This window comes from Mustelus asterias, chromosome 23 (assembly GCF_964213995.1).
Source record: "Mustelus asterias chromosome 23, sMusAst1.hap1.1, whole genome shotgun sequence".
NCBI classification, from domain to species: Eukaryota; Metazoa; Chordata; class Chondrichthyes; order Carcharhiniformes; family Triakidae; genus Mustelus; species Mustelus asterias.
In genome coordinates this window covers 36376416-36392266 of record NC_135823.1, presented here as the reverse complement: position 1 = coordinate 36392266, position 15851 = coordinate 36376416, and the positions used below count along the sequence as shown (strand labels likewise).

Sequence of the window (15851 nt, the reverse complement as noted above, 5' to 3'; positions counted from 1 at the left end):
ATACCGTTCATAGAGAAGGAAATGAGAGATTGCAAAACGTAGTGTTACAGTCATAGTTAGGGTGTAGAGAAAGATCAGCTTAATGCAAGCCTGGTATGGAGGGGCTTAGTTATGAGGAGAGATTGGGTAAACTGGGGTTGTTCTCCCTGAAAAGACGGAGGATGAGGGGAGACTTAATAGAGGTGTATAAAATTATGAAAGGCATAGATAGGGTGAACGGTGGGAAGCTTTTCCCCAGGTCGGTGGTGACGTTCACGAGGGGTCATAGGTTCAAGGTGAAGGGGAGGAGGTTTAACACATATCAGAAGGACATATTTTACACAGAGGGTGGTGGGGGCCTGGAATGCGCTGCCAGGCAAGGTGGTGGAGGCGGACACACTGGGAACGTTTAAGACTTATCTAGACAGCCATATGAACGGAGTGGGAATGGAGGGATACAAAAGAATGGTCTAGTTTGGACCAGGGAGCGGCACGGGCTTGGAGGGCCGAAGGGCCTGTTCCTGTGCTGTATTGTTCTTTGTTCATTCAAAAGTCTGACAGCAGCAGGGAAGAAGCTGTTCTTGAGTCAGTTGGTACGTGACCTCAGACTTTTGTATCTTTTTTCCAAAGGAAGAAGGTGGAAGAGAGAATGTCTGGGTTGTGTGAGGTCCTTAATTATGCTGGCTGCTTTGCTGAGGCAGCGGGAAGTGTAGTCAGAGTCAATAGATGTCAGGCTGGTTTGCGTAATGGATTGGGCTACATTCACGACCTTTTGTAGTTCCTTGCAGTCTTGGGCAGAGCAGGAGCCATACTGTGATACATCCAGAAAGAATGCTTTCTATGGTGCATCTGTAAAAGTTGGAGAGAGTCGTAGCTGACATGCCAAATTTCCTTAGTCTTCTGAGAAAGTAGAGGTGTTGGTGGGCTTTCTTAACTATAGTGTCGGCATGGGGGGGGGGACCAGGACAGGTTGTTGGTGATCTGGACACCTAAAAACTTGAAGTCCATGATCCTTTCTACTTTGTCCCCGTTGATGTAGACAGGGGCATGTTCTCCTTTACGCTTCCTGAAGTCAATGATAATCTCCCCTTAATTTTGAGGGGGAGATTATTGTTGCCGCACCAGTTCACCAGATTCTCTACTCATTCCTGTACTCTGTCTCGTCATTATTTGAGATCCAACCCACTACGGTGGTGTCGTCAGCAAACTTGAAGATCGAATTGGAGGGGAATTTGGCCGCACAGTCCTTACACATAGGTGTAAGGAGTCTCAACCAATAATACTAAAAAAATTAATTATCTGGTCATTTGCTCTTTGTGGGGGTCTCGCTGTGTGCAAATTTGTTGCCACATGTCCTACATTACACCTCTGACTATACTTAAAGTAATTTATCAGGAGAAAAAGTGGTCTTTTTCAGGATGGTAGCTGGTGATTAGTGGTGTGCCTCAGGGGTCAGTGCTGGGACCACAACTTTTCACAATACATATTAACGATTTGGAGGAAGGAACTGAAGGCACTGTTGCTAAGTTTGCAGATGATACAAAGATATGTAGAGGGACAGGTAGTATTGAGGAAGCAGAGGTGCTGCAGGAGGACTTGGACAGGTTAGAAGAGTGGGCAAAGAAGTGGCAGATGGAATACAATGTGGAAAAGTGAGAGATTATGCACTTTGGAAGGAGGAATGGAGGCATAGACTATTTTCTAAATGGGAAAATGCTTAGGAAATCAGAAACACAAAGGGACTTGGGAGTCATTGTTCAAGATTCTCTTAAGGTTAACGTGCAGGTTCAGTCGGCAGTTAAGAAGGCAAATACAATGTTAGCATTCATGTCGAGAGGGCTAGAATACAAGAGCAGGGATGTACTTCTGAGGCTGTATAGTATTGTGAACAGTTTTGGGCTCCATACCCAAGGAAGGGTGTGCTGGCCTTTGGAAAGGGCCCAGAGGAGGTTCACAAGAATGATCCCTGGAATGAAGAGCTTGTTGTATGAGGAATGGTTGAGGACTCTGGGTCTCTACTCGTTGGAGTTTAGAAGGATGAGGGGGGATCTTATTGAAACATATAGGATACTGCGAGGCCTGGATAGAGTGGACGTGGAGAGGATGTTTCCACAAGTAGGAAAAACTAGAACCAAAGGGCACAATCTCAGGGTAAAGGGACGATCCTTTAAAACAGAGATGAGGAGAAATTTCTTCAGCCAGAGAGTAGTGAATCTGTGGAACTCTTTGCCGCAGAAGGCTGTGGAGGCCAGGTCATTGAGTGTCTTTAAGACAGAGATAGATAGGTTCTTGATTAATAAGGGGATCATGTTTATGGGGAAAAGGCAGGAGAATGGGGATGAGAAAAATATCAGCCATGATTGAATGGCGGAGCAGACTTGATGGGCCGAGTGGCCTAATTCTGCTCCTATGTCTTATGGTCATTGTAATTTTATGCTTTCATCTATATTGCTTAAACCCCCTATCTTGTGTCATCAGCAAATTCGGATACATGGCTCTCTATTGCACCAACTAAGTCATTAATAAATACAGTGAATAACTGAGGCCTTAACACAGATCCTTGCAAGACACCACTAGTCACATCCTGCAATTACAGTTAATGCTCATTATCCCTAGTCTCCTGCTCAAGCATTTCTTAAAAAGGTCAATAATTTACCTTCAACTCCATAAGCTTCAACCATAGCCAACAGAGTCTTTGGCCTCCTTCTGCACTGTAGGGTTTCTATGTTTCTTAACAGGGACTTTATCAAATGCCTTTGGGAAGCTCAATAACATAACATCCATAGACATTCCCCTATCCACCATTTTACTCACCTCCTCAAAATTCAATCACCTACATTTGTGCATGTACAAAACTGTTGGTTTTCTCTGATCAGCTGAATTTTTTTCAAGGCGTTCAGTCACCTTATTCTTAATTATAGAAATCTAGCAATTTCCTGACAAGATGTCAGACTAGCTGTCCTGAAGAAAACAGGGATCCATAGGGCAGGAGGAAAATCAGGTAGGCTAGAGGAGATAGAAATAGAAAGCAATATACAAAGTGGTCTTCATTTTCCTGGTTTCCTCTCTCACCTTTCTTAAATAGCAGAGTGACATGGACAATTTTCCAATCTATAAAACATTTCCTGGGTTGAGAACACAGAGCATCTACAATGTTCGGACCTACTTCGTTTAAAACCCCTGGACAGAAATCATCTGGTCCTGCGGATTTGCATCTCTTTAGTGCCATTATATTTTTCATTAGTTATCTTGCCTACATTAATATTGTTCAGTCTCTGTCCCAATAATAGTTTCCATGTGATGGCTGGCATGCAGGTCACTTCCTCTCTTGTAAATACTGATGCAAAGTAATTATTCAACATGTCTGCCATTTCCTTTTCTCATTGATTATCATTATTATCCTCCTACTCTACCATTTTTCCTCTAGACCTTATAACATGCTACATTTAATTTGCTGTTCTAATAATCTTGTAGCCATGTCTCTATTATGGCTATCATGTCATATCCTCCAAGTTGAAATGGCATTTGTAATTCATTTAATTTGTCTCTTTAAAATATTTCTATAAAGAATACTTATTTGAGCCACAGACCCTAACCTGTCCTGCTCTAATGTTTTATTCAGGCGTTTCTTATTCTTCTCTCCTATAAACTATTTTACATATTTTAATTTTCCCTTGAATTGTAGCACCTAGAGCACAATTTTTGACTGTTACTTCACTCTCTTCATTTTGGCTTGCTTTCAAACTATTCATATTACCATTTTCACCTGAGCCTTTCCCTCCAGCACTCACAAACCTATTAGTTTAAAGCCCTGTACCTGCCCTATTTATCCTTTCTGTGAGGATTCTGGTCTAAGTATGGTTCAGGTGGATGCCATTGCAATGATAGTGTTCCTTTCCTGTCCCAATGCGAGTGCCAGTGTTCCATGAAATGGAGCCTTTGTTTCACTCCCCCTTCAGCCACATGTTTACTTCATAGAGTCATAGAGGTTTACAGCATGGAAACAGGCCCTTCGGCCCAACTTGTCCATGTCACCCTTTTTTTTAAACCCCTAAGCTAATCCCAATTGCCTGCATTTGGCCCATATCCCTCTATACCCATCTTATCCATGTAACTATCTAAATGCTTTTTAAGAGACAAAATTGTACCTGCCTCTACTACTACCTCTAGCAGTTTGTTCCAGACACTCACCACCCTGTGTGTGAAAAAACTGCCCCTCTGGACACTTTTGTATCTCTCCCCTCTCACCTTAAACCTATGCCCTCTTGACTATCTACCTTGTCTATGCCCCTCATTATTTTATAGACCTCTATAAGGTCACCCCTCAGCCTCCTACGCTCCAGAGAAAAAAGTCCCAGTCTATCCAGCCTCTCCTTATAACTCAAACCATCAAGTCCCGATAGCATCCTAGTAAATCTTTTCTGCACTCTTTCTAGTTTAATAATATCCTTTCTATAATAGGGTGACCAGAACTGCACACAGTATTCCAAGTGTGGCCGTACCAATGTCTTGTACAACTTCAGCAAGACATCCCAACTCCTGTATTCAATGTTCTGACTGATGAAACCAAGCATGCCAAATGCCTTCTTCACCACTCTGTCCACCTGTGACTCCATTCTCTAGGAGCTATGAACATGTGGCCCTAGATCTCTTTGTTCTGTAACTCTCCCCAATGCCCTACCATTAACTGAGTAAGTCCTGCCCTGGTTCAATCTACCAAAATGCATCAGCACGCATTCACTTATCTGTTTATCTCTATGTCAATTTGCACGTAGCTCAGGTAATTATCCAGTTCAGGTCCTTTTGTTTAGCTTCTAGTTCCCACTATTCACCAAACAGGTTGTCTTGCTTATTTTTTCCTATGTTGTTGATCCTGACATGGACCACAACAACTGGATCCTCCTCCCAATCTCCAATGTTCTTTTCAGCTGCTACAAGATGTCCCTCAATCTGCACCAGATAGCCATAAAGCATGTGAGACTCTCAATCCTGCCAAAGAGTTCTATTTGTCCTAAATACTGACGTCCACCCATTCTTCCCTTCTGCTCTGATGCATCATGTTCATAGGTAGCTAGTAAATTGTGGCTATTTACTAGGATTACTGTCTGTGTTTCCTTGTTCTCCAATTTACCTGGGTTCCCTTGATCTATACACTGTTGGCCACACCAATCTTATTCTGCACCTGTGCCTCTCTGCAATGTGACAGTCTGGAGCACATTGTCCAAATACTGCTCCCCTTCTATGTGTTGGAGTGTCTCCAACTCAATGATGCTGAGTTAGAAAGATTAAAGACCAAACCATTTACTGCAGATATGTTCAGTCAGGACAACCTCGCTGTCTATAAACTCCCACATATTGCAAGACACATTATTTATCATATGCATATCTTGTTTTTAGTTTGTTATAATTTTTTTGCTATGCATTAACTTGAACTAAGCAGTGGACAAAATCTTTACTGCCTCTAATTTCCATTGCAAGTATTGGAGATTAAAAATAACAGCATCTTTTCCCTCTGTACCAAACTTGCAACAGATTCCAACTTTATATTGTCAAAAAAGTGCTCTTTGTAAAATAATGATTTTTAATCCACTGACTGAAAACCCAAATTGAACTTAAAAACAAAAATGACTTGAGCTTGCAGCAAAGGTGGTTACCTAATTTGCATCACTATATCTTCTACATTTCAATCCATTTAATTTAAGTTTATTTATTAGTGTCACAAGTAGGCTTACATTAACACTGCAATGCAATTACTGTGAGAATCCTCTAATCGCCACTCTCCAGTGCCTGTTCGGGTACACCGAAGAAGAATTTAGCACGGCCAATGCATCTAAGCAGCACATCTTTCAGACTGTGGGAGGAAACCAGAGCACCCGGAGGAAATCCACGCAAACACAGGGAGAATGTGCAGACTCCGCACAGACAGTGACCCAAGCCGGGAATCGAACCTGGGTCCCTGGCCCTGTGAGGCAGCAGTGCTGACCACTGAGCCACCATGCCGCCCATGGAGATGCCATGGGGACGATCTTACCAAAAAAATCCTAAGTGCCGAATGAGTCGGAAACGGGAGAGGGCTGTGCCCATTTAAATCTTATGTCACTTAGAGAAAAAAAAAGAGAAAGTTTGATTTTTGCCAGTAGGGGGAAATGGATGGAGTCCATTCTCACCAGGAAACTGGCTACTGACTGCTACATATCTGCTAAATATCTCATTCCTCACCGCTCGCAGATCAAGCCCCATTCCTCTCCTCCCCGGCCAATCCCGGAAATTCCCGATTGCAGAGTGCGCAGTTCCCCACGCACAGCCTCTCTATCAGGCCCCCACCCCTCCCATTAGGCTCTGCCCTTGGCACTGCTCAGTGCCCAATGGGCAGTGGCAGGGTACCAGGCTGGCACTGCCCAAGGGGCACTGCCCCAACTACCCGAGGGGCCTCAATGGCCTCTGGTGCCAATAGCAAGACCATCACGTCAGGGCCCCGTTGCAGGGGAGCACAGGTGATTCTCGCTGGTCAGGACCTTCACTGGCAAGGCCATTAAGGCATGTGAGCCCGGACGATTTCATAATATTAAAATTTAAATTAATGCTTGCAATCCAATGCTTGCAATCCAATGCTCGCCACACATCAACTGAGCCAGTAAGATTGCCCCTCCATGTCTGCAAAGACCAAAAGATCAACAACAATGAGCCAGGGAATATGAGTGAACCACATATCCTGTTCCCACTCGTAAGGCAATCATCCAAGTTATTCAATTGGTGAAGACAAACACTAATCACTTGGACAATGGAACCCTAGCTGAGAAGCTTTCTCAGACATTAATTTATCAAGCTACAATGGGAGTGCCTTCAACCAATCACTTTAACAATGGTAACCTGGTGGAGAGGGATTTCCCAGACATGAACTGATTAAGTTACAGGAGGGAATATACTAGGAACAACCATGTTTAAATTGCTGGGTGATGGTCATGTGACAGACCCATCCTTTCCGTGTTTAAGCTTTTGCTTTCTCTGTAGTAAGAGGACAAACATTTGAAATGCTGAGAAGACCTGAGTAGGATTGCTCCTTCCTCCTCTCTCCAACCCATCTTGTAAGCTTTCAAAACGTGTTTGCTGACTGCAACCGCTTAAGGATGCTTCTACTGAAGTCAGAGACTTCTGAAGGAAATCAACCTTGAACTACTGTCTCCAGAAGGAGAGCCAAATCAGCCAGCTACATCTTTAAGTCACATCCACAAGGGAACCAACAGGACACCAAAATCATCCTGAAGCCAGCCAATTCACCAGACTATGAATTGTATACCCTTTCTATTTCTCTTCATTCTAATTCAATTAATATACCTTTCTCCACTCTGTAATCTATGTGTGTGTATACGAATGAGACACACTTGGAGTGTATTTTATTATTTTGTTTAGACTGGGTCAGATATAATAAAGCTAATTTCTTCCTTTGTTATAGAAAACCTAGCATTTGGTTATTTTATGATCATAATATGTGAACACATTGAATTAGCAGGTATATCCTTTTCATAAAAATCCTGTTACAGTCCAATGAGGAATGGGAAACAAAGGGAGCCATTTGACCCCTCCTCACCTGATCATAACAATATGATAGTAGATAGTGATTATTTATATAAACCTTTCTGAATCACACCTAAATTACAGCTGCTAACTCAGCTTCCTGCTTATAGTAATTGGCATCCACATCTTACAGTTGATTGACAGTTAATTGCCACTGACTGGCAGTTTCTATAAACTATGTAGCTTAAGGCTTGCAATTTCTATTATAGTTTATAAATCTCTAAGTCAAATTCTAAATGTTAAATTAAATTTCAGTTGGAGAGAATTCTCACTTTCACCAAATGCCCGACTTTAACACTGCTCATATCATGACCACAATGCTACCGCTCTCAAGAGGTGCTATATAAATGCATCTCTTATTCTTTCTTGACGTAATGTTCCTGATCATCTTATCTGTCCCATTTCATATCTAATGCACTTCTACAAAGTGCCCTTTTAGTCATTTCCTTTAATATTTAAATAGTCCCAAATTTCTCCAGTCTTTCCTTCCAATTCAGTTCTTTAATACTATGGAGATCAGCCTATTGACCATCTCCAAGGTTTGAATATTTCCCTTAGGTCTCTGGTCTGCTGCGTTTTGTTTTGCTTTGTGAGCTCCAGCAAAACACCTGGATCTGGTCCTCTCAACTGTGACTTCCAAATTTCGGGACATCTCTGGGCATCAAGATCACAAGCGAGATTCTCTGGCTTCCCCTCTGTTTTTCTGAGGCGATGCGCGTTCGCCAGCGGCAGATTCTCTGGTCCCGCTGGTAGCGCACCCTCTGATGTGGGTTTCACAGTGATGTGGGGTGCCTTTAGTGGGAAATCCCATTGACAGCAGTGGGACCAGCTGCCAACCTGAATGGCTGGAGATGTCCTGCCCGCATTTCTGTGTTGTGCTACATTGGCTACACCATTAGACTTAACTTCCATCTCTGATCTGCTGCTCAATTGTTCTATTTTTACCATAACTTTGATCAGTTTACAGCCCATCCACCAACACCTCTGCCCAACACTTCCATGATTGAAAGACTTCAATCTCCTATTGAGTTTACGACAGGTCTCCGGCTATACTGGTTTTTCAGGTTCAGTTTCAGTCACTTGGCCAGAAAATTACTCACCTAAACAGCAGAAACTTTTGCAGCTTCAGAATTTTATGGTGACCTCTAACTTCACCATTATCTTTCTGTCTTGCAACCAATTCCTCTTGGATCTTAATTCCCAAGGAAATACCTCGAACATCCTCTGATTCTCTACTTTCAAATAGCTTCATCTAGACTTCACTCACAACCCATGTCTCTGAACTTTGACAACAATTCATCAACAGTCCATGCTGACCCCATCCTACCTAATTTAACGTTTTCCTACCATGGGACCTCTTGACTTTTACCAGATTTTTGCTACATAGACAGCTAACTTGAGTTGGGAAATCCCCTGACTCGGCAGACTCAACTCAGTTTAAAAGGCCCATATTTCATGAGTTTCCCTCCAGGAAAATGGGTGTAACATAGAGCCGGACCTCCCAATCTCAGAAGATCATGGCCACAGGGAAGCGAAGTGCCAAAACCCACTCTGGTTCTTTTTTCCAGTTGTAATAAAAGCAGTTAGGTCCCCTAGCTCTCACACCCTCATCCACTCCCCATGGCCCCTCAAATCCTCCATGCTAACTCATTCCATGCCAGCCATTCCCCAAGGCCCCCCATTCTCCATGCCAACTCGTGCGTCCCAGTTACTCTCCATGGCCGCTCATGTTCTGTCAACTCAGTGCACCTTCCATGCTCAATTAAAATAAAAATTACTATGTGCATAATCATCAAACCATTTAATAACAATGGCAAGTGTGCAACTGCTAAGAAAAATAACCTAACCTTTCAGAAATGTTTTGGCCAGACATCTGGGTTTCCACCTGTCCTCATTACGCATGCTTACCTGAGAACCCAGACCAATAAAAGCATGACAAGTGAAGTGAATTGTTGACTTTGCTTGATTGACATTTTAAGTGGTTATAAGAAGTTTTGTATTCTCTTTTGTCTATATCTCGATGTTTATTTTGACAAAATTAAGTTATGAAGTGTTTAAAACCTCTGTTCTCAACACTTTTATAGGATTGTAGAAACAGCAGTTTCTTTCCAATATTTGTGAATGGGTGTTTTTTAATGCATGTGACCCACTTCCTTCTCCCTTGACTACTAAATTGCTGACCATCCAATTTCCCTTTTTGGTTCCATGTCAGCTGATATTGTCAATGGTTCTTTCTTTGCTGGTACTGTTCCTCTCTCCATTAACTCTGCCATCATCACCCCCTGCTCAAAAGCCAAACTTCGCTCCCACAGTCCTTGCAAACTGCTGCCCCAACTCCAAACTCCCTTTTCTTCTCCAAAAACCCTAAAACACATAGTCACCTTCCTAATCTGTGCCCATATTTCCCAGAATTCTATTCTCGAGTCCTTTCCTATATCTCATCTGCAAGCTACCCCTCAGCAACATCACCTGAAAGCCAAGTTTTCAGATGTATGCTGATGACAGCCACCAACCTTAGACAACCTCAGACACCAACCTTACTTCACAAGCATCTCCTGTCATTCCACCACTGTTGCAAGATCATCAGACTACTTGTCTGACATCTAGTAGGTGAGCAGAAACTTCTTGCAATTAAACATTGGGAAATCTGAAGCCAAAATCAGTCCTCACCACAAACAACTGTCTGAGGCTGAACCACTGTTTGCAACCTAGGTGTCACATTTGATTCTGAGATGATTTTCTAACCACATATCCGTGCCCTCACTATGACTACACATTTCCATCTCTGCAATTTCACCCTACTCCATCCCACCCTCAGCTCATCTGTCGCCGAAATCCTCATGCATGCTTTTGCTCTCTAGATTTCACTATTCCAATACACATCTGACTGGCCTCCCATATTATATCCTCTGTGAACATAAGATCATCCAAAACTTTCCTCATCCCAAATCCTGTTGACCCATCACTCTATACTGTATCCACTGACCAACACTGGCTTCCAGTCAAGCAAGATCTTGTTTCTAAAATGCTCATTCTTGTATTGTTTTGTCCATTGCTATCCTGTGGTAATCTGATATATTAAGTGCAGAATTTACTATTCTAACCAGAAGCCTTTTCATCTTTAGTTAAACTCATGACATCCTTTAAGTGTACAGAACTTTTCACTTGTATGTTGGCAGATAGCATTTGATATAATTTTTATCAAACACTTTTGCTGGTTTGTGGTTTTGTACAAATTCACTGCCCCAACCGTGGATCTATCTGCTTGCATTGAGTTTGGATCCAAGACATTAAAATATAGAATAGAAGCATTCAAGGGCCAGGATAGTTCTGGGGGGCACCTCACTATCTGTACACAAACATCACCCTCCTAACAAGTCATATGCTGCCTATCCCTTCTATCAATTCTTTACCTACACCAGGTATACCTTCAGTTTAAATTGCTTTTCAGTAGCAGCCTTTAAAACTTATAAAAGGTCTCATGAAGCTGATTTTGTAGTCTTTTAGCTTTGAATGAGTAGGAGACAGATGTGGAGGATTAACACCCCCCAGGTTTTGTAGTACCAGGATGTGTAGGGATTTCTAATCAGTTAAATATCAATGTCGAGCTATAGATGTGAATAGTACCTGAGATTGGCAGCTTGGGTCTTCTCAGTGTGACCCATGACTTTTTAGTGCTTTAGCATCTTCTTTCTCATATTACCCACCCTCACAAGAAGCAGATTCTAACATGCGACAGGCAGTTGTGTTTGGTTAGGCCACTGTTGGCAATGAATAGTTTAAACTTGACCTGTGATTGCTATGATGAGTACATGCACCTTTCTCATACTGGGTATATGGAAAAACATGAAGACTAGATAGACGCTGATTTAGCAGCTAAGAGTTTTGAGCGGAACAGGTTATGTGAACGGATTTTAGTCAGGTTTAGATAAAGGAGTACCATGTGGTACTAGGGTTACATCAAGAATAGAATGAACGGGATAGTTTTTAAAAGAGGCAGCACAGTTATGATGAACCAACTTAACTCCTTCTGTGTTGCAAGATTCTTTGCTATCCAGTCATCAGAGCAGTTGTATTTTTTTTTATTCGTTCATGGGATTTGAGCCACTGGCAAGGCTAGCATTTATTGTTCATCCCTAATTTCCCCCAAGAAAATGATAGTTACTCAACATTAAGAGCCACCTTAAGAGAGAGTCAGCACTTAATTCCCAATGGGTATCCTATTTGTGAGTATATTGATGTAGCTCTTATTCACAATATCTCTGAAGATAATCTATCTCCCGTTTCCAAGCTGTTATTAGTCAAGACTTTATAGCAAATCCCTCAAGTCACACACCATGGGTGGGATTTTCCGCACCCCAGTGGCATGTTTCGCAGTGGCGGAGGCAGCCCACCATTGGCTGGCGGCAGGATCTCCTGGTCCTGCTGCTGTTAATGGGGCTCCCATTGTTTGCACCTCCCACCTCTGGGGAACCTGCAGCAGGGGTTTGTTGTCAGCAGGACCAGGAGATCCCACTGGCGGGAACAGCCGGAAAATTCCCACCCAATAAATTACCCCAACCTTTTGGATGACGAGCACCTCTAGTGGTGAGCAAATGAATGGAGCTATTCAATTCGTAGCATTTTGGGGAATCCTTCATTTTCATTCCAACACCATGGTGTAATATATTTCTTATCTGGTTGGAATTTTTACCAAGATAAAAGAGCTAACAGCTGAAAGAGCTAAGCCTAGAGCTGAGTGCACCTTCATAAAAAATGAATGAGTAAGCCAGTGACATGAGTGACTAAAACAAGGATTCTACACAGATATGCAGACACTGTATGGTGTTTAACGAACTTTCAGCCAGGCAGACTATTTTAACAGCTACAAACACAACAATGTTTTCAGGGAGTGATTAATTTTGAATTGTTTCACATAACATGCAATTATATTAAATAAATCTTTATTTGTGCCCTTTATTTAATTTTGTTGTAAGAATCAGTTTGTTAAAGAGTTGACAGTAAGTTTTTGATTTTTACATTATGTTCAATATTACTCAGTATTTAAAGATTTCCCATGCCACACTTACCCACCTTCCTCCTACACTTCAACCCCATTGGTTTTGTGAACACTAACTTGGCCACAACATTGACTAAGTGAAACTGCTAACCTTGCAGCTTTTTTGTTTTTTTGCAGCACCAGATCCTATAGCCATGTGAGAAGTCATTACGTTATGGATAACAGATGCGGCAATGATCATCTCTTCATTGACAACATTCTGCTTTCTGGTTTGAGTGACACTATGAGAAATAAAGCTGACAGATAAGATTTAGTGTAGATCCAATTTGCAATGGCTTCTGGGCAATTGTCCCTGAAGATCAGTGCCAAAATTCAATTCAGCCTAAGAGAGTAGCAAGCCACTTAGTGCTCTGATTTGCCAGCAGATGAGCAGAAACAGATTGGATGCAAATCCCTGGCAACTTGTCTATCCATGCTGTATACTCCCTGATGTCTTTCATGTGCACAGTCCATGTGTGCACCTTGTTATGCAGATTAATAGCTAACCCATCTGGGATGTTTAAACCTCCAGATTTATTTCAGAAGATGCTGCTATCAGCTGTAAATTGCACAATATTATAACCTCCTGTATAATAACATGAGCTGTACACTCATAGTTTTATGACCTACTGTATAACATATATTGGTTGCTTATTACATTGCATTATAAACTATATATAAATGCATCAGTTGTATGTCACATAACATTATAGTGTATAGTGACATATCCGATGTACAACTCCATAGCACACACCATGAAAACAAAAAACATGGGCCAGGAAATACTTCAGACCCGTTTCTACTTTGCTTAACAGTAGCAAAGAGATGTCAATGAGAGTATTTATACAGAGCTGAGCGCTGAACCTGCACCAGAGTGTGGCGATTTGGGGATTTTCACAGTAACTTCATTGCAGTGTTAATGTAAGCCTACTTGTGACTAATGAATAAACTTTACCTTTACTTGTTTGGATCTGCATCGAAAATGCAACCAGAAGGATTTGAGGACATTTTTTGTTCAAAGTCCATCTCAAACTTCCTAACATTTAGCACCTTGCTTAACTACACCAGTGGTTTTCTTCTACTACGGTTAGCACTGCTGCCTCAGTGCCAGGGACCAAGGTTCAATTCTGGTCTTGGGTGATTGTGTGGAGTTTGCACGTTCTCACCGTGTCTACATGGGTTTCCTCCGGGTGCTCCAGTTTCCTCTTACAGTCCAAAGATGTTAGGTTGATTGGCCATGCTAAATTGCCCCTTAATGTCCAAAGATGTGCAGGTTAGGTGGATTAGCTGTGGTAAACGCACAGGGTTACGGGAACAGGGTGGATAGGTGGGCCTGGGTAAGATGCTCTTTCAGAGAGTTGGTGCAGACTCGATGGGCCAAATTGCCTCCTTCTGAACTGTAGGGATTCTATGGTACTGAATATAGCACTCAGTGGAGAAGCAGTTTGAATCAGAGATCTATCAACACTTACTCCTTTACAAATGGACACCGCTTCTTTGGACATTGATTTGGGATAAGTTACATTGTGCTCCATGATAGATTGGAAAAGTTCATCTTCATCCTCACCATCAAAAGGGGGCTGGAAAGAAGGGGTAAAAGAACAACAATTAAAATTAATAATATGTGTGTAAAGGCAGTGAAACATGATCCAGACACACACAGACCTGCATACACACAAACCCAGACAAAAATGGGCATGTATACACACACCCAGACAGAAATGGACATGCGCACACAGACCCAGACACAAATGGGCATGCACACATAGACCCAGAAATAAATAGGCTTGTATACACATATCCAAACATACACGCAGGCCCAGACACAAATGGGCATGCGTACACAATTCCAGACATACACACAGACCCCGACACAAAGGGCATGCACACACAGTTTCAGACATACACATGCACAAACACTATCCACGCTATGCACACCCAACTCTTGATATCCTTGTTTACCTTAGAATCCCATTATATAAAATAATTTCCAACAGTCTCTACTCTGTCTCCATTCCACTGCCATAAGCATTTATTGCAACCACTCAAACCTTTGAAGACTTTAATTAATTAAACCATTACCTGTCCCGCCAGCATTTCATACAGTAATACTCCGTATGCCCACCAATCCACAGACTTTCCATATGGCTGGTAAGCAATAATCTGGAAGGACAGAAATTATTGCATTAGTTTGTCAGATGCTACAGTAAATGCACAGAATAAATATCAAATTAAAACACATTAGGGTTATCTCTACATGCTCCAACAAACTGTGCCACCGTGTGCCAAGACAAAGATTGTGGCTGGAGATGTGTTAGGACAAGGTAATGGAGTGTCACATCAAGAGGAACAGCAGTCACTGATGTGACCTAGCCAGGCTATAGAAACACAGCCACTATTAGCGAGTTAGACAGGAACTGACAGATGACACTACAATCTCCATCTTTTCCCTCTCCTATTATGGTGTTGTAAGGAAATAATTTTGAAGCAGATAGATGAGGCTTAATTCAACTGAGAGAAATTTTGATATGAGAGGCAAAGAAAATTCACTCCAAATCAGCCAGGTAACAGCTGGAAACCTGATGTAGGCTGGTTAAGGCTTCATTTGTTCCATTGTGATAAGGCCCATTTCCAAATACATCACAGTACAGGCCTCGGGCACCATCATCTGCTGCTTCTGATCAGCAGATTTTGAGTTTGCAGTTACAGCAGAAATAAAGTCCTACAATCACAGACGGAGCCAACAGCTCACAGCAGGCATGACTCCATTGTCCATGTAATAGGCTCATTTCAATTGTACTGTACACAAGAGTGAGCGACTTGGGAAAGAGGAAGCAAGAAAGTGGGGGGAAGGAACAGGAAAGAGGAAGGGCAGCAGAAAGAGAAAATGCATGCAAGAGATGGAGAGGGAGAACAAGTGCACAAGAGAGTACATGCAAGGGAGAGAGATTGAGCTCAAGGGAGAGAGTGTGGGTGTAAAAAGAACAAGGAAGAGAAAGAGAGAAAGAAAAAGGAGACTTGAATTTGCACACTGAGCCATGGCTGTCAACCAGCTCCTTAACTCTTTGGATTTGGACCATGTCTCTAATGTGGCTCCAAACTGGGTGAACAATTTCTACATCCATTTCCTTGGGCCAGAATTTTACATTGATTAGGTGGGTGTGAGCCTGACCTGAAAACATGTGAAATTGCAGGAGAAGACATCAGGTGCACATTCCACCATCGTCACACACTCGCACAATATTTCGGCCGGCATGCT

General features: G+C 42.2%; 1 protein-coding gene across 2 annotated transcripts in view; it reads right to left on the bottom strand.

Moving 5' to 3' along the window:
- Positions 1–15851, bottom strand: part of LOC144510643 (protein kinase C beta type) — a 288328-nt gene that overhangs the window by 16241 nt on the left and 256236 nt on the right. For both annotated transcript variants that reach the window (XM_078240297.1, XM_078240296.1), the window contains exons 14-15: positions 14675–14755; positions 14065–14172 (exon numbers count right to left, since the gene is read on the bottom strand). In XM_078240297.1, the coding sequence (XP_078096423.1) occupies positions 14065–14172; positions 14675–14755 (189 nt within the window). The remainder of the gene's footprint in view (positions 1–14064; positions 14173–14674; positions 14756–15851) is intronic.